At 50.7% G+C, this 26,016-nt stretch overlaps 1 protein-coding gene across 1 annotated transcript; it reads left to right on the plus strand.

The window, feature by feature from the left end:
- Window positions 1–2,508: 2,508 nt before the first annotated feature.
- LOC144721822 (homeobox protein Nkx-6.2-like) lies at window positions 2,509–10,109 on the plus strand. Its single transcript, XM_078599743.1, has 3 exons — window positions 2,509–3,079; window positions 7,375–7,547; window positions 9,822–10,109. Exons 1-3 carry the CDS (start codon window positions 2,545–2,547, stop codon window positions 10,107–10,109), a joined length of 996 nt encoding a protein of 331 aa, XP_078455869.1. The 5' UTR covers window positions 2,509–2,544.
- Window positions 10,110–26,016: the final 15,907 nt, after the last annotated feature.

Below are 26,016 nucleotides of genomic sequence, written 5' to 3' on the forward strand. Positions count from 1 at the left end.
GTGGGCTCAATCCCGACCCTGACGCCTGCTGCTGTATATTTGGAGTTTGCGTGTTCTGCCCGTGGTCGTGTGGATTTTTCTATGGGTCCACCGGCTTTTTCCTCCACATTTACAAACATGCGTTTAGGTCATTTGGCTGCTATACATTTCCACGTGACGAGCCACTTCGTTGATATATCATTTGTGGCCAGGTCGCTTCTCAAAATAAGCTCCAGAGCTCCGTGAGCCTTAACTGGTGAACATGAAAACAGTTTAGTTTAGGGCGTGGGAAATTGTGTTGCATCTAAATTTCATGACATTCGAACGTGGCGCGCACGCAATTGTCCCTGATGTTCTCGTTTTCCCAACACTCGCAGCAAGCGCACGGCTGCAGGACGCACTACGGAAAAAAAACATTCTATACGGCCTACGCGTATATATAGGTATACTGTGTTGTCGACGCATTTGCAATCGTGATAGTCATCTATGTGCCAGTTCACTGCTGGATGAAGGCTTCCCACGCGTTGTCGCTCATGGGAGGAGGAGGAGGGGGGGGACCGCACCTGGTCAGTGATGGTGAGAAGTTCGGTGATCCCGAGACTGATTCAGATATCACTCGACACCGACACTAACCGTAGCCTGGAATCAAACTCAGGTTTCCCGGTTCAAATATCTACATCCCAAGTATATATATATGTACAAAGACCCCCTTATACGCACATTTATCTGTAGAGTTTATAGAGTAATCCAATAGGGGACGTTCATACTAAAAAAAACATACTTCAAAACGTCAAAGAATTGCAGAAACATTTGGTACAATGCAAGAAATATCACGGGCGGGCGGGATATGTGCTCAGAAATTCACGTGTAAACCCAGCAAATAATTGTTTATCACAGGTGTGTTCGCATTGCTACATTCACATGAGTTAATGCACATGGACACATGCACGTGGTACACAATGATATATATTCACATGCCAGCAAATACAAATATCCCCCATACAGGCTTTTTACAGACTGTTGGGGCAAGTGCTGTTCGCGAGCACCTGTTAAGGCCGGAAACGAACACGAAGGGGTTGATTGTCAGCACTGTGCGCGTCCACCTCTGTCTCCCCAGGGCTGGTGTTTTATACATGCAGCACTAGGTACCCATTTCAGTCTGAGTCGACCTAGGCAGAGCCCAGGACTGGTTCAGATAATCATCACTATTGTCCGTGTTCTTAGCGCAGTGCGCTAATCGCTACACTACCACCCACATACATTCACGTACATAGACGCGCGTTAGCCTGCGGTGCACACGCATACATATACCTACAGATAAATGCACGCTCACGTATATAACCATGGGTAGTGGCAACTAGTAATACATTTGTGCTCTATTTCAATGGCGAGATCTCTGAATACATGCAGGACGTGCAAAGTGTCTCCACACGCGATTTTGTATCGTGGCGTCCAATATCACAGGGAAAATCAAATTCGATAATTCGCCGCTTCCATCGAGATCCCGATGGCACGTTCATAATGACGTTTTTTATTTTTTAAATCAGTAATTCACAGGCGAGTCTCAATACCCCTCCTGCCCAGGAGGGTCTTGCTCGGGTTTAGTTTGGCCAATTCCTTGACAACGCGTTACATCGCAATATTCAGAATCAAAACGACCCACACCCGTCGAATACAATTTGACTTTTCCCGAACCAACGTTGTTTCCAGCATCGCTTGTTCGTACCAAACAAGGCCAACCCTCATGCGGCTTCGGTTTCTCTGGACATCATCAGCAGTAGCAGCAGCAGCAGCACTTCGCTGCTCGACAACTTACGGCCGGCTACAATGCAGTGCGGTGCCACAAACCCCTCGTGTTGTCCGGGCGGCCTTTGAGCATGCAAATGCGCATCGAGGCATCAACTGAACACACACAGCGGCGGTGGAGAGCCGGGCGGGGGCGGGGGGCTGGAGGGGGGCGGCAGAGGATAGGGGGGGGGTCGTCGAGGAGGGAGGCGGAGAAAGGAGGAAGGGGTGAGGAAGGGAATACTCCATCGGCAGCGTCGGCCAATGGGAGGCGGTCTCGGCGGGCTCCAGCCGCCTTTATCTCGGGCTCGCATCTCAAACAAGGCGGCCTCTCGCACTCAAACTTAACGCGCGTCGCCTCGAGGCTGCTGCTGCTGCTACCGCCTTGAACAACAAAAACAACGCAGTGCCCGCCACGCCGCGCGAACCCCACTGCAACGGGGCCCCGCGTCCTCCCGAGCGCCTGCATCTCTCTGCCGAACTCTCTCCGCGTCTCTCTCTCTACAACATCTCTGTCCGCCTCTCTCGCCCTCCCAGCCCCTCCCCGTACACCCCCCCACCTCCAACCCCTTCTTCCCCTCTAGTCTCGCCTCTCGTTTTGGAGCTCTCTCTCACACTCATTCACTTTGTAAAAGAGCACTTTTCTCTCTCTCTCTCTCCCACCCCTCCGCTCGCTCTCTCGTGCTCTCTTTCTCTTTCCCCCTCGCTCTGTCCTCCAACCGTCCCTGCCTGCTGAGTGTCCAGTGCTCGTCGTCGACCGCTCCGCACGGACCGGCTGTAATGTTAGCCGTCGGGCATATGGATGCTACGAACCGGCAGAGCGCTTTCGTCCTCAGCAGCCCTCCTCTGGCAGCCCTGCACAGCATGACCGAGATGAAGGCGCCCCTGTACCAGTACGCGATGCAGAACTCGCACTCGGCCGGCTTCAAGACTCACTCGGCCGCGGGACTCACCGGACTCAGCTCGCAGCTGGCCGCGGCCGCAGCCGCCGCCGCAGCGGCCGCGACACCGCACGGCATCAACGACATCCTGGGGCGGCCCTCGATGCATTGCGCCGGCGGCGTGGGGCCGGGGCTGCTGTCGGCCGGCCTCACCAGGGGCCTCGGGGGCATCGGGGGTAACCCGGGGGCCGCCACGGCGGGCGTCTACTTCGGCCACGGCGCCGCCGCAGCCGCTCACGCCGCCGCAGCCGCTCACGCCGCCGCCGGCCGCTACCCGAAGCCACTGGCCGAGCTGCCGGGCCGCCCGCCCATCTTCTGGCCGGGACTCATGCAGACGTCGCCGTGGAGAGACGCGCGCCTCGGCTGCTCCCCGAGTGAGTGAGCTCGGCTCCGAGCGAGGCGCGCGCGCGCTCGATCTCGCGTCGGTGTTGGTCGTGGGCGCAAGCGGTGGTCTCGTGTGACGCTTTGTCGGCGATGTCTCGTGGTCACGCTCGTCAACGGTGCGGGCAGCGCGGGAGGGTTGTGATGCACGCGTTGGTCAGGTGTGTGCTTGCGTGTGATCGTTTAGCGGGGCGCATGCACGGAAGATGATTGTTCGTCCGAGTCTTGGGGCGAGGAGATTACTCGCGTGCAGCCCGTTAGCCGTGTGTTGCGAGTGATTGCAATGATGTGGGTGTTATTAGCGCCCGAGTTTAGATTGTCAACTCTACAACACGCTCTGGCTTCGCCCGGGTTACTCTTAAGTTTAACGGCGACTTTAATCCGCGCCGGGTTGAACGTGTTCACAAGCAATTAAACGCGAGCAGAAATATCACGGGGAATCACCGCAGGACGCGTTCTTGGCATGCAAGTAACTGTTGACAAATACGCAGTTAGTAGTAATAAGTCAAGACGCAAGTCAATCATCGTCGGTTTCACGAATATACAAGCACGCGGCATTCACTTGGACCGATTTGAAATAAAAAATCGAGTCAATACGACAATTTAATTAACTCGTACAAATGTAAGTTTCGACGACATACGCGCGTACACCGTGCCGAAGACATCGTCGTCGCTTTGAAATAACAATCACGACTGCCGTTTCCCGTCCAGCGTTGGTCGCGCAAATAAGTTCACGAAATTTGTCGTTTTTCATCCGCGACTGGTTTCGCTGTTGTTATTGTTGTATTTATGAATTTACATTCCAGTTTTGTCCGCGTAAAGAGACCATCGCCTGTAATGACGGCGACGTAGCTTAATGCCGAGCACATTCTGAACGTCACAATTTTAAATCTCGAGTTTGTGTTGATAGTTTTGTTTTTTAAAATGTATTCGTTTTTGTTTCCACGGAGGTTTTTTTCTTTTCTTACTAAGGCCACACATTTGAACAGAAGTACATATTTGGGATATTCGCAGAATGCCCTGTCGGCAGGTGGATTGCAATGACGACACAGCTCCACTCGTCCGAGACATCACCGCGTGAAACCCATAGAATTTACCTCGCACTCACACTCCACCTATTACATATTGTGAGTGAATGAATTAATAATCCCTCGTGAAAATTTTATTGTTTTACACTTTTTGATATATATTAGTAATGAAGCTCGCTCGCTGTTGTAATTCACACTTGTAGATTTGGCATTCGCACATTTAAATGTATTCCCACGAAGATGCCTTCCGTGATTTTCTTTTTGTTAAAGCCATAGATACAATAATTAGCGACCAATGTTAAATAATGGCATCGCATGTTTACCGCACGCGTATACACACACACACACACATCTATTTATTTGAACAAGACCACGCTTTTCAATTGCAGTGCGATAACAAATTCCCAGTTGACCCGTTAGAGTAATGGGATTGCAGATTATCTGGAAGGAAAACACGTTTTATATTTGACGGAGGAGACGTTAGACCGTACGTGTAAGCGCGTGTAGATTTCCCGATAGTCGCGGGCGGTCAGCTCAGACTACGGCGCGGGGTTAAACGCTCACAGCGCGGGGCAGACGAGAGAGACGTGGTGTCAGTCCACGTGTCAATTTCCGACGAGTCCCCAATCACCGTAACGATGCAATCACATTCTACATTTGCGTAATAGTTGACATTTTAAATTGTTTTGAAGAAAACATTTTACACGGAGAGCCGTGCAGTGAGAATCGTGTATGCGTTGAATACCAGCACACACATACACACTTACACATACACACACACATACACACATTCACACACACATACACACGCGCGCGCGCATCCTATACTACCTGGAAGACACTACGTAGATACATAAAATGTGAATACATACACACCTATATACATACACACGTACAGATGTAACCTTTTAATTTTAATCGTATGATTGACGCCGCTTCAAAAACTACGTATACATTTATGCCTACAAAGACAAATACCACCCGTTTCGTCTTAGAGCAAGTGCTGTTCACACACACATATATATGCATACTTTCACACATACATAGCATGATAATCTTTACGTTTTTGAGGCCACTCGGAGACACAGGGTTATTAGTTACACACCGAAACTCACGTGCAAGCATACACGCCTGGTGATAACTGTCAACATTATATGACGCGAGGATGCTTAAGCACTTTATTTTCAGAATGTACACATAGACACACACACATATAGACGCAAAGACAAAGATCACCCGTATAGGCTGTAACAGACTGTTGGGGCAAGTGTTGTTAGCGAGCACCTATGAAGGCCAGAACGGCACACCAGGGGTGGGTGGCCAGCACCACGCGCGGCCGCCTTTGTCTCCCCAGTGGCGATGTTTACATACCGCACCAGGTACTCATTTGAGGCCGAGTCGACCTAGGGAAGGCCCAGGACCGGTTCAGATAATCGTCACTGATTTTGGCCGTGAGCGTGAATAGAACTCGAGTCGCCAGGTTCGTAGCGCAGCGCGCTAACCGCTATACCACCGCTCCCCACACACACACACATAGATACACACACATAGACACACACACATCTAGACACACATATCGACACACACATATAGACTCACAAACAACTAGACACACACACATATAGACACACACACATAGACACATACACACACACACATTGACACCCAAACATATAAATACACACACACATAGACACACACATAGACACACACACATAGACACACACACATAGACACACACACATAGACACATATATACACACAAACATATATAGACACACAGACAAATAGACTCAAACACATAGACACACACACATAGACACACATATAGACACACACACACATAGATACACACACATATAGACGCACACACACATATAGACGCACACACAGACAGCATGATAATAACACGAGAACATAACATGAGGTCGCTCCTACACACATTGCCGTACATTTATACAGATTCATACAGAGTATCCCCCACGTAGCCTCTAGCAGGCTATTACGGCAAGTGCAGTTAGCGAGCACCTATTAAGGCTGTAACCGCGCACGAGGGTTTAGTGGGGTCGAAACCGCGCCCAGCCATCGTTCTCTCTCCCCAATGATGTTTACACGCAGCCTCAGGCACTCGTTTAAGGCTGAGTCGACCCACGAGACGGCGACCCAACAAATATTCGCCGCTGTTTGTTATTGGTCGTGAGCGGGAATTGAACGCGGGTGGTCGGGTCCGTTGCGTGGTGCGCTGAGCACTGCACCGTCGCTCCCCACGTACATTTATGCAAATGCAAATATCCCCCGTGCAGCCTTCACAGACTTTTGGGGCAAGTGCTGTTAGCGAGCACCTATGAAGGCCGGAACGGCACACGAGGGGGTGGGTGACCGACAACCACGCCCGGCCGCCTTTGTCTCCTTAGTGGCGATGTTTATTCACTACACCAGGTACTCACTTAAGGCTGAGTCGACGTAGGGGAGGCCCAGGACCGGTTCAGTCAATCGTCGCTGCTGTTGGCCGTGAGCGGGTTCGTAGCGCAGCGCGCTAACTGCTACACCACCACTACACACACACACACAACGCCATACATACACTTCGAGAAACACCGATGCATGCACACATAGAGACACAAACACCCCACAGCACACGCAGGGGGTGGGTGGCCAACGCGACGCCCGGCCGCCTTTGTCTCCCCAGTGCCGATGCCTACACGTCGCATCGGGCACTCGTTTTACGGCTGAGTCAACATAGGCGAGGCCCAAAACCCGTGCAAATATTTGCCACTGTTACGTTGGTCGTGAGCAGGAATCGAACTCGGGGTGGCCGGGTTCGTAGTGCGGTTCGCTGACCATTTATACGGACACACGCAGACGCACACGAACATACGCGTCCCGCAGCGTACTTAACGCGTGCCATGCACGTGGTGTTATTAGGTACAACAGCCGTCTTAGGGTAACGTGAACAGCACCCTCATCGGAATCGCTGCTCCCGTGGATAGACCCACAATGCCCACGGTGTGACCGGCCACCAACCCAATTCAATCGCAGCGGCCCTGAGGCGACGGAAGTCCGTGCAGATGTCGTGGGGAACATGTGGAGAGAGCGAGACGCGGAGTGACGGTTTCTCAGCCTAACGCACATCGGCGCGCTCCCTGTCTCCCTTCCTTCTCCTCTTCCTCCTCCTCCTTCCTCCTCGACATCCTCCACCCATCCTCCCCCCCCCTACTCCCCCTCCCCTTGCGTATGTGCTCTCGTGCGTGTGCGTGCAGCGTCCGGCGCAGTGGTTCTCGACAAGGACGGGAAGCGAAAGCACACGAGGCCGACCTTCTCGGGCCAGCAGATCTTCGCGCTGGAGAAGACCTTCGAGCAGACCAAGTACCTGGCGGGTCCCGAGCGCGCCAGGCTCGCCTACTCGCTGGGCATGACGGAGAGTCAAGTCAAGGTGAGAGAGACGGAGAGAGACGGGGAGAAGGGGGGGAGGCAGCGTGGCAGTGCAGGTAGGCGGTAGAGATGGTTGTGGTGGTAGTGATGATGATGATGATGACGGGTAGGAGAGAGCATGGACGAGGGGTGTATATCTGGCAGTGGGGAGACTTGGAGATCGAGGGATGTCTTGTACGTTCACCCGGATAGGTGACACAGCGAGGATGCAGCAGATGGATTGTCGCATGAGACCGGTTTCCATTGCGCGAAGTGCCGACTCGCGTCGTCGAGTCCCACGTTGTTGCACGCGCTCATGATTTACGTGGAACCGCGCGGAATTGACACCGATTCAAAATGACACCCCTTGGTAAATCCACTGCTAGATGACGGCCTTGCCACGCACGCCGTGTCGGTTACGGGGGAGTCGATTGACTATACTTCACCACGCTGGTCCAGTACACATTAGCCATGAGGGTTGGCGGGGGGGAGGGGGAGGACATGACCCGTCAGTCGGATATGACTCGTAGCTGACGTTAGCCGTTGCTGGGAATCGAACTCACGTTGTCGGGGTTCAACAACGCAGTTGCGCTAACCGCTTTGCAATTCACGTGATCGCTGCGATGAATGGGGGCGCACAATCCGTGCTCGAATGATCACCGTTGCTCGAACACGCCTTGTAATGCACGCGAGATAAACTTAAACTCTGTGTTTATCGGAGTCGAGTGTTAATAACCCGCTGTTCTTGCGCAAATGCCACACCCGTGTTAATAACGCACGTGGCGCTGTGCAGAATGCTTTTACTCGAGGCCATCCATGATTTTTGCAAAAATTAGCAGTTAATTTCCGCGGCGTATAAATCGTATTGAATTGCGGTAATTATTTTCTTTAATGTTTTTTTTTGGTACCCACCCCCCCAGCCCATAATTAGTGTGAGACGATATATCAGTGTTATATTTGTGTGGGTGCACGTGTGTGCATGGGGCGTACATGGATTTAAGTAATGAATACATCTTTGTCCTCCGGGGTTACAAACTGCACACTCCACTACCCACCGGGGAATTAGGGTCATTTAATACAAACAATGTGGCTCGTATATTCGCCAATTTGTTAACGTGCGATCATATTTATAAATGCATTTTTTTTTTGTTAAATAACGCATTTTGTTTGCGGACCATTCATTCCAAATTCATATTTAGTGCAGGCCCAAGTCGGAATAATTACTCTGGCGGCGCAGAGTAAGCTGAATCTCATGGCCAGCGTGTCTCGGGTCTAATTGAAAACCCTGCTTTTTGTGAGGCTGGATTGTTTGTTTTTTGCGAATGTTTTTTAGGGGAGAGTTTCTACCACCATGCAGTATGGTCAAATAACCCCTACGACGCATTAGTACGTGCGCGCTATAAAGAAGGGTCATTACCCGAAACGTAGCATAGTATGCATATATATTTTATTGTAATACTACACTTCTATTTACGAATGTATTACGTGGGGAGGCCGTCATCCAGCAGTGGAGCGATTATATGCGTGTCCGTGTGAACCCGACGCGCTAGTCTAGTAGCTGACATTAATTGAATAAACTGCATTTCCCCTCTGATAATCTGATACTGATATCGCAGTCACTTGGGATTTAAATTTACGTTTGAATATTTATTGGGTGTCTTTGTAACGCGAGTGTGCATGTTTCGAGAACAAAAAAAAAACATATATACACTTGCGTGTTTCATCATCCTTGAAACCAAACTCATTATGCGCGGTCGTTTCGACCCGGATAGCCTTTTGTTCAGCGCATCTGTCAATGTAGCGGGATTTAACAGGCACGATTTTGCTGATGAGACTCGGAAAAGTCGAGACCTGTACGAAGTTTGCTCGTTCCAAAGCAGTCCTTGCGTCTTTCAAGGACTGCGCGGAGATAGACTGTACATTCATACAACGCATTTCATTACGTTGAGAGCCGGGGTCCAAGCAGTGAAATCGGCTCTTGTGGCAGATAGCTCCCCACGTGGTGAGCTACATCGCCCGAGGATTGTGAGAGATGATGACGGGGGGGGGGGGGGCGGGCTTCATCCAGCGGTGGATTGATCATGGCTGATGACAACGCTTAATTATCGAGTCGTCTTGTCACTTGACAGCTTGACGTGATGTCTGCGGATTTTAAGCATTTACACGTCGATTGCGTCTCGATCACATCCATCTCTTTCTCTTCAACGGCTCACTTCTCTATCTCACTCTCACGGCTCACTCGTCTCACTCCCCTCCTTAACTCCCCCCCGCCCCGCCCCGCCCCCCCGTCTCGCAGGTCTGGTTCCAGAACCGGCGCACCAAGTGGCGGAAGAAGCACGCGGCCGAGATGGCGACCGCCAAGAAGAAGCAGGACTCGGAGACGGAGCGTCTCAAGGAGACGTCGGAGAACGACGAGGAGGAGGACGACGACGAGTACAACAAGCCGCTCGACCCCAACTCGGACGACGAGAAGATCAGCCAGCTGCTCAAGAAGCACAAACCCGGCTTGGCCGTCGGTCTCCAACAACAACAACAGCAGCAGCAGCAACATCATCTGGGGAGCCCAGACCACGAGCGGCCATGAAGAAAGAGGACTGGGGGGTGGGGGTGGTTGGGGGAAGATGGGTGGATGGATCTGTTGGAGGGAGAGGGGACCAACCTTGCACCCTCCCTCCCCTCTGGTGCCCCCCCATCCCCAGAGACCCCACGCGATGTAAAGACTCCCCCCCCCCATCATCCCGGGGTGTGGGGATTTATCGGCTAGATGCGTGGTACCTTCGCTTGGCAACGAGAGCAACGATGGACATGCACACGACGTGTTGATGTCCACGTGGTCGGACGAAGATGTGTATATATTGTTTTGTTTTTTTATCGATATATATAGCGCTAAGTTATGAAGAGACAAACAAAAACTAAAGACTCATCAGCGATTATTACGATGATGATGATGATTATATATACCTACGCAGAATGATACGCGATTATTTTGGTGGGTAGGTGGGTGCGGGAGAGGAGGGGCGGGCGGGCAGGGGGGGGGGTGGGCTGCTGCTTAAGTGATGCAGGAAGATGACTTTGTGGAGCTGGGATTTTTTGATCGGCGGCACGCCCCTCTCGGCTTTCGTCCCGTTGCCCACGCAGCGTGAATGTACATAGCGCTTGAGTGTATTTAATAAACACTGCTAATGTATAATATATTCAACAGCGGCATCGCGTATATATGTATATGTACTACACAGCACTGAGCTCCACAGCACTGACTTATTAGCGATTAACGAGGTCGGGTGTTTTTGGTTCTTCATCTTCATCTACTTCTTCTCGTCCTCAAAAATCCGACGGCGTTTTTAGTTTTGTTACGGGAAGGAACTCCAAAGTTGGACATTGAGTAGAAGAGACGGATGGATAAAATGCGGTCCTCTGGACGACTTGTGATTCTGCCGCTACAAAAGAACTTCCCGAGAAATCAACACAAGGGATGGGAGCGCACGGACGCGATCATTGATGACAACGACGACGATGATGGTGGTGGTGGTGGGAACGACAATGATGATGATGATGATTATTGACCATCGACCCTCGATGGTGACTCCGGCGAGTACCCGGACCGCGACTCGGACTCTGATCGCCGTCTCGGCGCTCTTCACACTCCGCAGCCCCTTGCCCCCCCCCGTTCGTGAACGTTGTTTCTGAATGTGTTGTCAGTCACGTGCTGTCCATAGGCCTCTCGATTCGGTGTAGACTCCGTGTTCGTAGCAGCTCAAAATCCCGCTCGGAAATCCACGAGTAAAATAGAGTAAGGGTATTTTAGTTTCGTTATTTTGTTCGGGCGGGCGGGCCGGGCCAGTGGTGGTGGCTGATGCCCCGCGCGTTTTCCATCCTCTTTGGGTTTTTTTGCATGGCTCGTTCGACGTGATGAATTGAACATTTATCTGAAAATAAACTAAAACGCACATCATCGTCACCACCACCACCTCCACCTCCTCGGTCCACCCGCCGCTACACTTAACGGCTACTCACAAAACGTGACGCCCACCCCACCACGCCGCTCCCCAATCCGGCCACGCGAAACTTCAATTTTCTCTCCCACCTGCACCCCCCCCGACTCTTCCACCTGCACTGCCCCCCCCCCCCTCCTGCGCCGCTCGCTTTTCCGTGCAAGAACTCGTGGACTCACTGGCGTCGTCGTGTTCGTGTGTGTTTGTCAGTGTCGCGTGTTTAATGGAAATAACTAAGGTATATGCCACGTGTTCGTGATCCGAATAAAATATTATAATTTAAAAAAAGAGCAACGGAAACTTCGGCACAGTTGGTTTGGTTTCGCGATGTCTTGTGTCGGTCGTCGTCACTTTATTTATTTGTATCGCTTTGGGAAAGCTTTCGGGGCCCGGACCCCGACGTCAGCTGTCCCTGGCTAGTTGTACGTAACAACGTGAAATCATTTGAGATACAATCACTGCGCAGGGTGTGGCGCTTGGAGCGAAACGTCGGACATCGTGCCGAACAACCCGCGCGCGCGCTACGGCTCGAGAAACGCATCGGAGAGGGTGTCAACATATTCGCCAAGTAGTATTTTCAATTCGACGCGATATTTTCCATTAATTTTCTCTCGGAACGTTCACAGCAAATAATCGTCAGCGCAAATATTGAACCGAATAAATCAATCGACGTTCAAATCTAAACTCGTTGGGTAACACGTGCTCAATTAATTGCGTAAAACACTCGGAGCGCTGAACGCGTTTTCTCAGGTGCCCGCTTGCGCGTGCGTACGTAGGACTTCTTTCGCGCCGTACGTAGCGAACCGCTTCGATACAAGGCGGTTGCAGCTGACTTTTTTTTTGTTTAAATCCCGAGTCGCGGCATTATTATTATTTCGATTTAAAGCTTTCGTGACTGCAGGGATTCATCTTCTTGGTTCTTTCGATAAAGTTACGTGGAAGGGAAATAATAAAATAATAAAAGATATATTATTATGTTTTATGTAAAATATATTTTATTATGTTTTATTTAAAAGAAATGTTATCATGTAAAATGTGTTATTATTTAATTATTTCCCTTCTACGTGACTTTACCGAAAGAACCAAGAAGATTATTATTTTTATTTTTAGGTGCGGACATCAATTTCGGGCCTCCTCGCAGCCGTCGCCGCTCGTCTGACACGGTGAATGCGGCGCGCGCGCTCGCGGTGTCAATGCGCCGTGGGAATGTTCCAGGAGGAGTACATTTCACTTAATCATCGTAATAACCGACAGTATATCTTCTCTGCCCGAGGCCACGCGACTCCGACTCTCACCCCCCCCACACACACACAAAGACAAAGACCCCCGTATATCCTTAACAGACTACAGGGGCAAGTGCTGTTAGCGAGCACCTATGAAGGCCGGAACGGCACACGAGGGGGTGGGTGGCCAGCCCCACGCCCGACCGCCTTTGTCTCCCCAGTGGCGATGTTTACACACAGCACCAGGTACTCATTTCGGGCTGAGTCGACCTAGGGGAGGCCCAGGACCGGTTCAGATAACCGTCACTGGTGTTGGCCGTGAGCGGGAATCGAACCTGGGTCGCCAGGTTAATAGCGCAGTGCGCTAACCGCTACACTACCGCTCCCCAACACGCACACACTAACACACGCGCACACTCGCCCCCATCAACAGCAGCTCCTCCAACCCACGACCCCCATCAGCAGTAGCTCTCAGCTGCACACACCCGCTCTATCCCCCCCCTCCGCCCCCGCTGACCCCCCCATCGCCTTACCTCCGCCCTTATCCCCCGCGCCCTCCACTCCACAAGGTCAGATCACTCCGATCACACGTACGCCGCCCATCACAGACTTCAATGCCGAGGCTGTTGACGGTGGTTCAGTTCGGCTTAAATATAAACTTCACGCGACGAATGCACGAGATGAGGGACGAGGGACCGATTGAAGGGGAGAGTCGTCGCGATGACGAGACGACCGACAAGACGAGACTACCGACAACCACGTGCTTATTCTTTTGCGTTGAGCGCGGTGCAAATCTCTGCAAATCGAGAAAGAGCAGAGCAGGTCGGAGTTGGACGTCGCATTTCGGCTGCGGGGCTGACTCGCGAACAACGAAAACACGACGACTCGCTGGGCAAATCCCGCACACGCGCGCGCGCAAGTTCAAGAGGAACTTCCAGGAAGGACTTTCGTAACAATCCTCGGGACTCGTTGATTACAATCGCGAGGACGCGCGCGGCCCTCGACCAAAGGCGCTCAACTCCCTCCCCTCGCGGCGACCGCCAGACTCCGTAAAAACTCCTGAAAATTCCACCTCATCCGCTCTCGGTTGGTGCATCGCCACCTCCTCGCGCAACTGCGAGCGCACATATTTTTTTTTTTGCTATTAAATAAACCCCGCGGAGCAAATATTGAACTTAATGAACGCTTGCCGAGATCACGTGGCGGACCTCCATCCTCTTGGGACGTCACGTGACCTGACCGTCTTTTCACCACCACTTTATAAGTACCGACGGGAGGGTTTTCTTCATAATATATAGTGGCTCGGAGTGAATACGACGTTTGAAAGGAAGAAGCGGCCATTGATTCACTTGTCTGGCTTCCCAGAGGGGGAGGGGGCGGCCCCCGGGTGATGCTGGGGGTGGGACTAAGGTGGAGGGGTGGAGGGAGGCAGGGATGAGTTGAGGGTGTGGTGGTGGGGGTTGCAGCGCTCCACATTCTGAACGTTTGGGGATGAGAGGAGCTCGCTGATTCTGCGGGCAGCCGCCGCTTTTCGGCGTCGGCGTTCGGAGCGCCCGAACGCCGTCATCCTCGTTCCCCGCCCGGCTCGCTCCGTCCGGGCTGAGCCCGAGTGGCCAGCGCGTGCGAGCAATCGCAGTCCGTCGTCGTCGTTATCATCGGCGTCATCATCATCGTCGTCGTCGTCGTTGTCATCCTCAATAGGAGCAGAATCAGCGACACCATCGTAAAGGCGTCGTTGTTATCGTCAACCAAGCCATTAAAGTAATCATCATCCACTCCATCGTCAACATTGCCCTCGTCGTTATCAATGCCGTATTCATCATCACGATCGCAACTCCGATTAACCACCGTTGGCTAAGTGCGGCGCGAAAGAAGTTCAACGTAAATACATCCATCATAAGCGACATCATCACCATCATCAACATCAAACGCGCACCAACATATCAAACAAACACAAACAGACCCGTCTTCACCGCGTTCATAAAATATTTACAGTTCACGTCAGGACCCCCCTCTGCCCCCCCACTCCCCTCCACTTACCCACCTTCTCTGGACTGGGTTTCTCAACCCCCCATCGCAAACACGAATAATCCCACGGCCCAATTGTTTGTATGCCTGTCGCGTTAAAAGCGCCCGACGAGCGATCAGCAAACCGCTGCGTTTTGTCGCGGGGCTGTTGGTAACGCGCGCTCTGCGTTCACCACGAGACGCTGGGGGGGGGGGGGTTGAGACTCAAGCGCACTGGAGAACGGCGATCGCGAAGGGGAAGACTCTCCCGTTAAACGCCCCCTCGTTATGATATCGTCGAGGTTGTGGACGCAGCAGCAGCAGAAGTAGTCGAGGCGCGTCGTTGGAGATGACTTCAAGCTCGGCCCTCCCTCCCTCCCTCCCGAGCCGATCTCGCGATTGAAGCTCCTGCCGTGTCCGCACCTACGATAAGCGCGGTTGGCTACGTACGGTGCGAAAGAAGTTCAACGTGCATACACAGTACACTCCCCTGCGGTTTGGGTTATCGTCTCTCCAACAAGACATCATTTCATACACAAATTACAGTATATAGACCGTGCAATATATACTGTACTGTATATATTTACATTATTACAAAAAAATGACGGTACCCAGAGGATATGCTCACGATGGATTTTATCATATACATGTACTGTAGAGGTAATTTTACAATTGCACGCCCTAATTGTGATCGTGGATTAATTGTCATGCTGCCTATGGCGATTGTTTCCGGCGTTTGATTGACAAGTACGATGGTTGTATGAGTACAGAAAGCTTCCGTACAAATACAAACTCAGCAAAGGACTGATTATTGTTTTAATCTGTGAAACAACCGTGATAAAACACACACACACACACACAGCACCGCGCATCACCACCGCATGCCCGCCCGCACGCCCGTTAGACAGACACATCTCAAGACGCACCTTCATAAACACACACACACGCACACACGTGCGCACGCGCACACACGCACACACGTGCGCCAACTTCTATGTTACCAAACCGCACAACGAACGACTTGCGTATGGTTTCGGCGCGAGTTAAAATTCCGTTCATTAAGCACCGCTCTGGCCAAAGGGCAACAACGCAAAGTTGAATCATCATTATCATCATCATCAGCCCTGATCAATCCACTGCTGGATGAAGTCTTCCATCCCACATCCGCCGCCGCCACCACCACCTCTAACCGATCCTGCCATGTAACAATCCACCTGAAGACAATATGTATGAACTTAAGTCATACTACGACTACTCGGGGTACTACGACTAATACCCTAAACAGTTCAGTCCACGTGCTCTTCGTCGGGTCGCAGAACGCATCGGGCAACTGCTGTTTCTGCTGCCGTGAGCGAGTAGGTTCAGCGCGCGCAGAGAATCGAGCGTCGCTCGCTCGGTGCGGCGGCTCGGATCAAATCACGACCCAATTACGCGCCGCTTCGGAAATCGGTTTTATTGCTGTCCGAACAATTTGCGACGGCCGTGCCGGGCCCGTATTGATCAGAGCCCCATTTAGTGCTGAGCCACGGACGGAGGGGCCGGGGAAGGCGGTGAGCAGGGTGGTCGGACGGGCTGACTGGCTGGGCGGGAGAGTGTTTTTGTAAATACGCAATTGATGATGATGATGATGATGGTGGTGTTAGTGACAAAGATCATGGTAATGATGGTGGTGGTGGTGGTGGTGGTGATTCACAATTTGTTTTTGTAATCGCAGTGATCTTTAGAAAAGCAGCTGCTCAAGTTGGATACCCGTCGCAGTTATACGCACACACAGACAGACACATGCGCACGCATTAGCACAAACATACACGCACACGTATATACAGTACAGGCAAAGATACTACCGTATCGACTTAAAGACTGTTGGGTCATGTGCTATTAGCGGGCACCTAAGAAGGCCGAAGCGGCACATATGGGAGTGGTGTGGCCATGACCACGCGCGGCCGCCTTTGTCTCCCCGGTGCCAATGCTTAAGATGCAGCAGCAAATATTTATTTAAGGCCGAGTCGAGCGGTGGCGGAGTGGTTAGCGCACTGCGCTGCGAAGCCGCACCGCGTGAGTTCGATTCACGGTGACTGCCGACAAAATAATAATTACCGCGTGTTCGTACACAATGCACGCGCACGCACGCGCACGTTAGATGCGTGACAGTATAAACGAATACAACTGCTGGATATCGCATGAACATGACGTACGAGATGGATGGATATAGATTAGTTGAGAACGTTAATGGCACGGGTTGTATAGAAATTTACGTGCTTGGTCGCGATCTTGTCACGCGCATCGCACGCGTTTGAGAATTGAAACATCTTGACGCGTTTGGGCGGCAGACGCGATAACGCGAAAGCACAATGAGATATCGAACCGTATATCCGTGCACGCTAATTGCTCATCAATTAAAGGCGAATTCGATGCTTAAACTATGTTTTGTTGTTGTCAGAACCTCCAATGAAATATCGGCCGGGTTGCTTTCGCCCGGTCTCGACAAATATCGAAATACACCAGCAAAAACAAATACACTGAAAACAACTCTGTCCAGTGTTATGAACGATTGGGGCGTGTGTTGTTAGCGAGCACCTATTAAGGCCGAAACGGCACACAAGGGCGTAGGTGGCCAGCACCACGCGCGGCCGCCTTTGTTTCCCCAGTGGTGATGTTTTACCCCCCCGCACACCAGGTACTCGTTGTAGATCCAGGACCAGTTCAGATGTTCGTGACCGATGTTGGGCGTGAGCGGGAATCGAACGCGGGTCGCTGGGTTCGTAGCGAAGTGCTCTAACCACTCCACTGCCGTTCTCCACGACACATATAGACATAGCACATAGTCAAACATACACAGATACACAAAGATCCCCCGTATAGCCGAACAGACTGTAGGAGCAAGTGCTGTTAGCGAGCACCTATGAAGGCCGGAACGGCACACGAGGGGGTGGGTGACCGACAACCACGCCCGGCCGCCTTTGTCTCCTTAGTGGCGATGTTTATTCACTACACCAGGTACTCACTTAAGGCTGAGTCGACGTAGGGGAGGCCCAGGACCGGTTCAGTCAATCGTCGCTGCTGTTGGCCGTGAGCGGGTTCGTAGCGCAGCGCGCTAACTGCTACACCACCACTACACACACACACAAACGCCATACATACACTTCGAGACACACCGATGCATGCACACATAGAGACACAAACACCCCACAGACACATGCACGCATGGATACATACACTCAGACACGCGTATACATTGTCTCACAGGTTTGCATACACACAACATATTCATAGACGTTGACGTAGATCCCCCGTATAAACTTAGCAGACTGTTGGGGCAAGTGCACAAATAAATACAGAGACAAAGACGCACTCACACATTGATAATTATGTTTGCTACCCATCTTCTTCAGATCAAATGTGTAAATGCCGAGAAACCCCTTCGTAACACAGCACATTGTGCGGGCCGGACAAAATCCATAGGACTCAAACGACACACAGATATGTGCGGTCTGGTGTCGTTGGAACTCGGCCTGCATTATTTTACTGTTGTGACGGAGTTTTCTCGTTATTCATAGATGTGAATATCGTTGGAATTAGCCGAGCTGATGGGCCTCACAGCGTGGAAGGGTGGCCTCCACATATGGTATGTCAATTGTTCCCCCAGAGATATAACTTTGCAGCCGTGAGCGTTGGTGCTGACGAGTCCCAGTGAGGACGATACCGGTCTACTTAGAAATCAGTCTATCGCCGCGTCACTGCTGCCTCTCAGTCCGTCACGTGTACTCAAATTAATCTTGATGGTGGCCGAACACAAGACGACCGTAATGCAGTTCCTCAGGAGTTGCCGATGGCTTTTTTTCCTGAAATGTACAAAGGCTGAGTGACTTTTGCACCACCACCATCAACATCATCATCATCATTTGCTCCTTCACGCAGCCTCGCCAATGGCCCTGCCGCTGCTCGACGGAGTGGGGGATGGAGCTGAGTGGGGAGTGGTGGGGGGGGGCAGGAGGGGGTCGCGGTGGTCTGCAGAGTCGAGCTACCGGGAGCCATCGCTCCCGCATGGATCCCCGTTCTAACCCCCCTTTCACCCCCACCTCCCGACCCTCCCCGCCTGTGTCCACTCCCGGTGGGGTCACGGGGGCCTCGCTCCTTGCGAAAGCTGCCAGGGAGGTGTCAAACGGTCGCGGCCGCACGGCGCCAGGGACGAGGACGGGGGGGGGAGGATAGCTGTGGGGGGGGGGTGGTCACCGTGGTCGTTGTGACTCAGTCAGGGTTGACATTCCCAGCGATGCCTTTGCCACTCGCTGGTTCATTGCAGTAGGTGGCACGTGACTCGTAGTAGCCACAGCCAGGAGCGAGGGGGTATACTGGACGTGGTATGCCGGGCGCATAAATATTATCCGGGTTGCATGGCCGGGCAGACTGCGGCTGAAATGTAAGGCCCTCGCCATAGGCAAGGGCTCCCCTCTCTCTGTCTCTGGGGTCTCGTGAAAGTGACAGTGGGAACGGGGAGAGGGAGGATGAGTGGGGGGGGGGCAGGACAGGGAGTGGGGGGAGGTTAGAGGTGACGGTAAATCACCTATAGGATAATAAATGACGAAACCATAACCGTTTAATTATGACTGTCTCACCTCTCTTGATCGTCTTTAATTTGCTTTGACCGTCGGAGTTTTTTTGTTGTTGCGTGCGTGTGATGCGTAACGCTTCATTTTATTGTCGTGCAAATGTATTTTTTTAATTCTCCTATCTGCTTTTGATTCCCCAGGTGTCCTTTGTAAAGGAGATTAGGAGGGGCTTGGTGATCGAAATAAATATTCCTGTCGCTCGGTGTCTGTCTTCGCAAAGCCACTAAATGTGCCACGTCTGTCCCCCTGCGTGTGATTTAATCGTCGTCTGTTAAAACAATCGGCGCACCTCCGAATAGCATGGTTGGCTACGTACGGTGCGAAAGAAGTTCAGCACACGGTACACACGTATTGTGGGTCGCATCCATTGAATTGAAAAAGAGAGAACTCTCTTGATAGAACTCCACTGAGATGCGATATCGCATTGGAAGCAACTAGAACTCTGGGCAGGGTTAGTGTGGCTACATTACGTTGCAGAGTACTGCATAGTACTGTAGTTGTAAGCAGAGTGCTACGCTGCTTGCCTTATTATTATTATGATTATTCGTCAAGGCTGAACAAAAACACTTCGACTTATTAAGTTCGCTTGCCCAGCTCTGAGAATGAAGACAACATCTAGCTCAGTGGGACTGGCACGAGACGGACAATCCCGTAGCAGAGCGCGTGGGGAAAAGTGCGCCCCCTATTGTGGAGAGAGGGGGGGGGGGTGAGGCCACCTCGAGCGTTTGTCTGGGGGAGATGCCTTGGGACGTCTCTTGAACGCGGGGCCATTCTATCCGAACAACAACAACAAAAACAGAGCGGAAATATTCCATCTTGATTTGAAGCTTTCGTGACTGCAGGCATCCATACTCTTTGGTTATTTTCGGTAAAGTCACGTAGGTAGAAAATACAATTTTATTTTTTCTTTCGGTAAAGTCACGTGACTTTTACCGAAAGAACCGAAGAGTCGAGAAATATTCAACATTAAATCCGAGCCGATTCTTCATCCAATGACCGAATTCCAAAATCATCATTTTAACAACCGACGATTACGCTCCAGGAGAGTGAACAGACTGGGCTGCACATGCCTCCTCTCTCCGTGCTGCGATGTGGCCATCACGCTGCCCCCCCTCCCCACAACAGACTTTCGGGAAAAACAAAAAAGAAAACCCTCGAGCCATCGAGTGAAGAGACGCCAATCCTCACTCTTGAGACTAAACAACTCTCAACGTTTGCTCAGCAGCGCTCTAAAATCCCTGGCTCGTTCCACGACGTTCATCAGAGCATCGTTATCATCACGACATTCACCACACGCGTTCCGGCGCCATTATTTTACATTGAAATAATGGGGGGGGGGGGGTGGGGGAGTGTGCAGCGTATCAAATAAAATATTCTTTGCGATCGGCCGCAAAAAAAAATTTCGCCACGATCGTGGGTATTTATTGATGCACTTAGAAGGAGGAGGGGGTGTTAATGCATGCCATGGGAAAGCCGTGGCTCATATTTGTCTCGCGCTGAAAAGTCAAAAATTACTCGTGGACGCAACGGGGCTCCCGTGCCAGCCATCACTCAATAACAGGGGGGGGGGGGTGAGGGGGGGGGGCAGTAGCCACCGAGATATCATTCACACGGCCTCTCTCTCTCTCTCTCTCGCCCCCGCCATTCAACGCCAACCCTGCAATGTGGCTGCGGCCCGGGCGCGTCTGCGATGTTTACAAACAAGGAGGCCGAGGACTCTGCCGGGCTACACTGAAGTCTTCATTCATTGTGCGAATTGGTCTTTTGAGCCATGCGAGCGAGCGATGGAGTCAATATTTGAGGACGCGGCGGAGAGTGTTGGTTTAGAAGCAGTTGACCTGGCGGCTTGGCTACGCCCGTTCTCTCCCAGGGAGGGAACCTTTTCTTTTAACAACTTAACGGGGACAGAGATCTGCGGCATGCACGACCCTATCCGACATTCAATGAGTTTGCCACTGCCTTTTTCACGCTTGGGTGTGCGTAGCGTAATGTTTGTGTTTTATTAAATGGATTATGCACCTCATTATTGTTGTCGTTATTATTTTGGTTGATACGCGTTAGAAAGTTCGTCGATTGGCAGGTCACATTGGAGAGGTAAAGTTTGGGCACGGGCAGTCCTCGCTTAACGTCGACCCGTGTTAACGTTTTATTGTTACAAAGTCGCCGGTGAATTACTGCCCATGTGTGCCAAGACGTCTGGCCGGCGTGGAAGAGTAGGCCAAATACCCGCTGGAGGGGCTCTCTAGTGGAGGCACTTCCGTCAGCAGTAGCGTGAGCGAGCCCTTGCAGGACTGCGCCTCTACCATCTTACGTACTTTATACTCGATTAGCACGGTCGGCTACGTACGGCGCGAAAGAAGTTCAACATACATACATATTCCCAATGTAGACAACAGTCCTGTACGACTGAAATGTGCAAAACGTGGACCTAGACATACACACAAATGGAGTTTGGCCGCATTAACAGAGAGTTTGCACATACACACTCGACAACGATAACTGGAACCGCCACGACAGCGATTCTGTCCCAGGCTCGGTACATCGGAGGGGTTCACTTTAAGTGTCGAAGGCTCGCTCCTGGCATGAAGGAGGTCACTTGACAGACCCAGGTGGTATGGGTTGAGTGACCGAGATGACCGGCAGATGCACCACCTGTGCTCCCCCACTGAACTACACAAACACAAAGACAAAGATCCCCCGTATATCCTTAGCGGAATGTTGCGGCAAGTGCTGTTGGCGAGTATCTATGAAGGCAGGCACGGCACACGAGGGGGTGGGTGGCCAGCACCACGCCCGATCACCGTTGTCTCCCTATTTACGATGTTCCCACACCGCACCAGGTACTAAGCTGAGGCTGAGTCGAGCTAGATAGGCAGAGGATCGGTTCAGATATTTGTCACGGCTGTTGGCCGTGAGCGGGAAGTAAAACTCTGGTCCCCGGGTTTATAGCGCAGCGCGCTAACCACTACACTCACGCTCCCCACAAAAAAATAAAATAAAAAAGACAAAGATCCCCCGTATAGCCTTGACAGAATGTAGGGGCAAGTGCTGTTCGCGAGCACCTATGAAGGCCAGAACGGTACACGAGGGGGTGGGTGGCCAACACCACGCCCGACCGCCTTTGTCTCCCCAGTGGCGATATTTACACACCGCACCAGGTACTCATATGAGGCTGAGTCGACCTAGGGGAGGCCCAGGACCGGTTCAGATAATCGTCACTGGTATTGACCGTGAGCGGGAATCGAACCCGGGTCGCCAAGTTCGTAGCGCAGCGCGCTAACCGCTGCACTACCGCTCCCCACACACACACACGTACTCACACACCACTCTTATCAACCATTTCATAAACTCCCACTATGGGTTACAAGGACGCTCGCCAATGAACGCAGTCTACATCACGGGGAACACGTGCACACACACGCGCGCGCGCGCGCGCACGCTGAGATCCCGATCTTGATTCGAATCGGCTCTCTATTAACGCGGACAGCGCTAATTGATGAGCGCGTCACGTGGGACGCGTTTAACAACATCCGGCGCGTGCAGCGGTGGTGGTGGTTGTGGGCCGCGAGGACTGGAGTTGAGGAAACCTGCTGCAGCGCGTCTGCGAAGCGGCTCGTTTAGGGTGAGTGCTGCCGCATAGCACGAGAAAGTCACCGCATTACTAATTTTAAAAATGGGTTTTTGTTACCGCAAAAAAGGGACTTCACTTTTTATACATATCTATATATATCTCTCTCTCCAAGAGCCAACGGTGGCATTGTATATCTCTCCATTGTATCATTTCTGGAGCGTATGAGATAACTCTATGTGGAACTCATCATCTCTTTCATTTTTTTGATGTCTAAATCAATTTTACCGGGGGGCTCTTCATGCTTTTGTGAAATCTGATAGAAAAATCTATTATGTCATGTCAAGTAATAACACTGCGCTCTCACAAAGGCTTATCAAGAAAATCTGCTCTGACTGCATTCGGTCGTAATAATGTATTCATACATTTTCATTTTTCGATGCTTCTTTACTGTGCTCTGGGGAACTGGCCGGCGTTTAGGACGTGGACGCGAGACAAAAAAATAAAATATGAGCACGTAATTCCGTGAAGGATTTATTTCTATGCTGAAAGTTATGAGAAGTTGATTACCAACGATATATAAAAAAAACCAGAGTCGAACGCATTATAAATTCCGCAAAATAAATCTGCGGGATTATATCTCGTAATACGCGCCCTCACTTTCGGGGAAGGCAGCGTCGCCAAGACATATGTTTTGTTAAAGAAGACACGTTCTTTAAAGAAGACACGTTCTTTAAAGAAGACATGTTTTCTTTAAAGAAGACATGTTGCTTAAAGAATACATTTTTTAAAAGAAGATATGTTCTTTAAGAAGACATGTTTTTTCAAATAGCGACGTGGTGATATTCAAAGCACCGTTTGAACCCGCGGTCCCATTTCGAAATGCATTAGATATATTAGTGGAATGTATTGTTTTTACCATTATTATGATGATTATAATCATCATTATCCGTGGAGATTCTTTTTATTCAGCAGTGGATTGATAAAGGAACGATGATTGTAATTACGAGTTGTTATGATAAAATCAAACTGTTTAAAACGTGAACTTCTGTGCTCAAGTTCTTATGGAAATAATAACAGTGGCAGATGAACACGAGGGTCTGCCACCGTTGGTCTGCATGTTTCATGAACACATTGGACAATGATGGACAAGCACAGCGGTATTCCTGGCCAGACGACGCAACATGTGCGTGAGGATATACAGCGGAGAGGTAACAATCTCCACCCGCTCCTCCAACCCGGCAATTCCATGATTCAATAATCCATGCTTTGTTTATATTATCTAGTTATGCATCTCGTTTGTATTGTTTCTCATTTTTCGTCCGTATAAATTAAGTTCGATTACACCATTGGAACCTCATTTGCCAGTAAAAATATGATAATTGGTTTTTTACCCTTCTATCTGGCAACAAAACTGACACCTTTTTACAAGGAGTCATGTTTGCATAGACCACAATACCTGCAGTCATAATGCATATTTTTACTGGCAAATGAGGTTCCAATGGTGTAAATGCTTACCCCGAGCTCTCATACTCTGATGGTGCATTGTCTTTGAGTTGTGCGCCTTTTGGCGTCATCTGGTCCAACCCATGTGAGACTAGGCTCTAAGGAAAGCTGTCTCGGATGTGGACCAATCAACTTCAAGGGCAGTGCACATTATCAGAGTTATGTTTTTTGTTTGCATTATGACTGCAGGTATTGTGGTCTATGCAAACATGACTCCTTGTAAAAAGGTGTCAGTTTTGTTGCCAGATAGAAGGGTAAAAAACCAATTATCATAAGTTCGATTAGTTATGTTAACCCAAGTGTCACGTTAGCGTATCATGTACAGATCATCATCGACACCCATGATCTACCCACTGCTGGATGAAGGGCCTCAACAAGTGTTGCGCTGGTCGCATCTGGGGCTTTCTCATGCATTTGAATTTAATATGAACGGATCATGGCGAGTGTTATACGCGTCATTCATTGCTCGTATCGGACGCGTACAAGCCAATATTAAGTTCGAATATATGCATCATTACATGCCTGATATACAAAACAAACTCAACGCCATTCGTCATTACCACTGCTTGAAGAAGAAAACATTTATAGTAGGTGACGTTTTGGGTAAGGGTCCTTCTTTACAGCTGATAGAGAGGCCACTCTACCGCTTTGGCCTCTTCATGTGTTGTGAAGGACCATTAATCGAAACGTCGCCTGTAATATACACTTTCTATTGTTAATGCCACAGTATTATTGAAGGATGTGTTGTCTTTTATTTATTTTTTTCATTTAAACTCGCCCGCACGCACGCACGCCAGCCAGCCAGCAAAACTTGGTTTGCTTCTAATACACTGCAGTATAGCGGTTCATTTTCTGGCTGCATTAGAAACAAGCCACAAAAATATCAAATCATCTACACTCGGCTGCAGTCACAGCTAAGTGCTGACGTAACGAAAAAAAAACTCCGTTGCGAACTTTCAAATATGCGGTTGACCTCTCACCGGCGTGACAATACACAGATATAAAATGCTCATTGAGCCTCAAAGCGATTTCCTCGCCGGCAATTCCCCAGAACATGGCAGTGAAGCAGATGATTTACGATGCAGGCCCTCGGCCGCGACAAGACATTTCCAGATACACCGCCGAGGCAGAATAGATAGAATAAGCTGTAACTTCTGACCAATGGACGGTGAAAATATAAAAAAACCCTCGGCAGCGGAAAATATGAGCGCGCAAGTTAATAATGAATTACAGCGCGGGGTGGGGGTGGAGAGACGCAGGGAACACACACACACACACAAAAGAGAATTGCCGTTTATGCCGGAGTAATTTTTGATTTGTTCGGACCCAGAGAGCATAAAATAAGTTCGCACCGAGCGATCAACAGACGCCTCGCGCGGCAGCTGTGATGGATGATGCCGCGCGCTGACAGACCGCCACAGAATGAACCGGGCGCTTATCATTTCTGAGGCGTGACATGTCTACCCCAAGCACCAATCGCCGGCTTTAATCTCAAATTAATGGCCGTGGCGCCATTTATTTACGCGTTTGAAATGCGCTTGATTGCTTTCCTGGCGCTCTTAAGATGTTCCAATGAGTAATGCGA

This window comes from Lampetra planeri, chromosome 12 (assembly GCF_965212315.1).
Source record: "Lampetra planeri chromosome 12, kcLamPlan1.2.h2, whole genome shotgun sequence".
Taxonomy (NCBI): Eukaryota; Metazoa; Chordata; class Hyperoartia; order Petromyzontiformes; family Petromyzontidae; genus Lampetra; species Lampetra planeri.

What these genes read in the sequence shown, in the direction of transcription:
- LOC144721822 (XM_078599743.1), top strand. Translation starts at nt 2,545, where the DNA reads ATGTTAGCCGTCGGGCATATGGATGCTACGAACCGGCAGAGCGCTTTC. An exon ending in GCGCCTCGGCTGCTCCCCGA is followed by an intron (nt 3,080 to 7,374) that starts GTGAGTGAGCTC and finishes GTGTGCGTGCAG; the next exon opens with CGTCCGGCGCAGTGGTTCTC. An exon ending in TGACGGAGAGTCAAGTCAAG is followed by an intron (nt 7,548 to 9,821) that starts GTGAGAGAGACG and finishes CCCGTCTCGCAG; the next exon opens with GTCTGGTTCCAGAACCGGCG.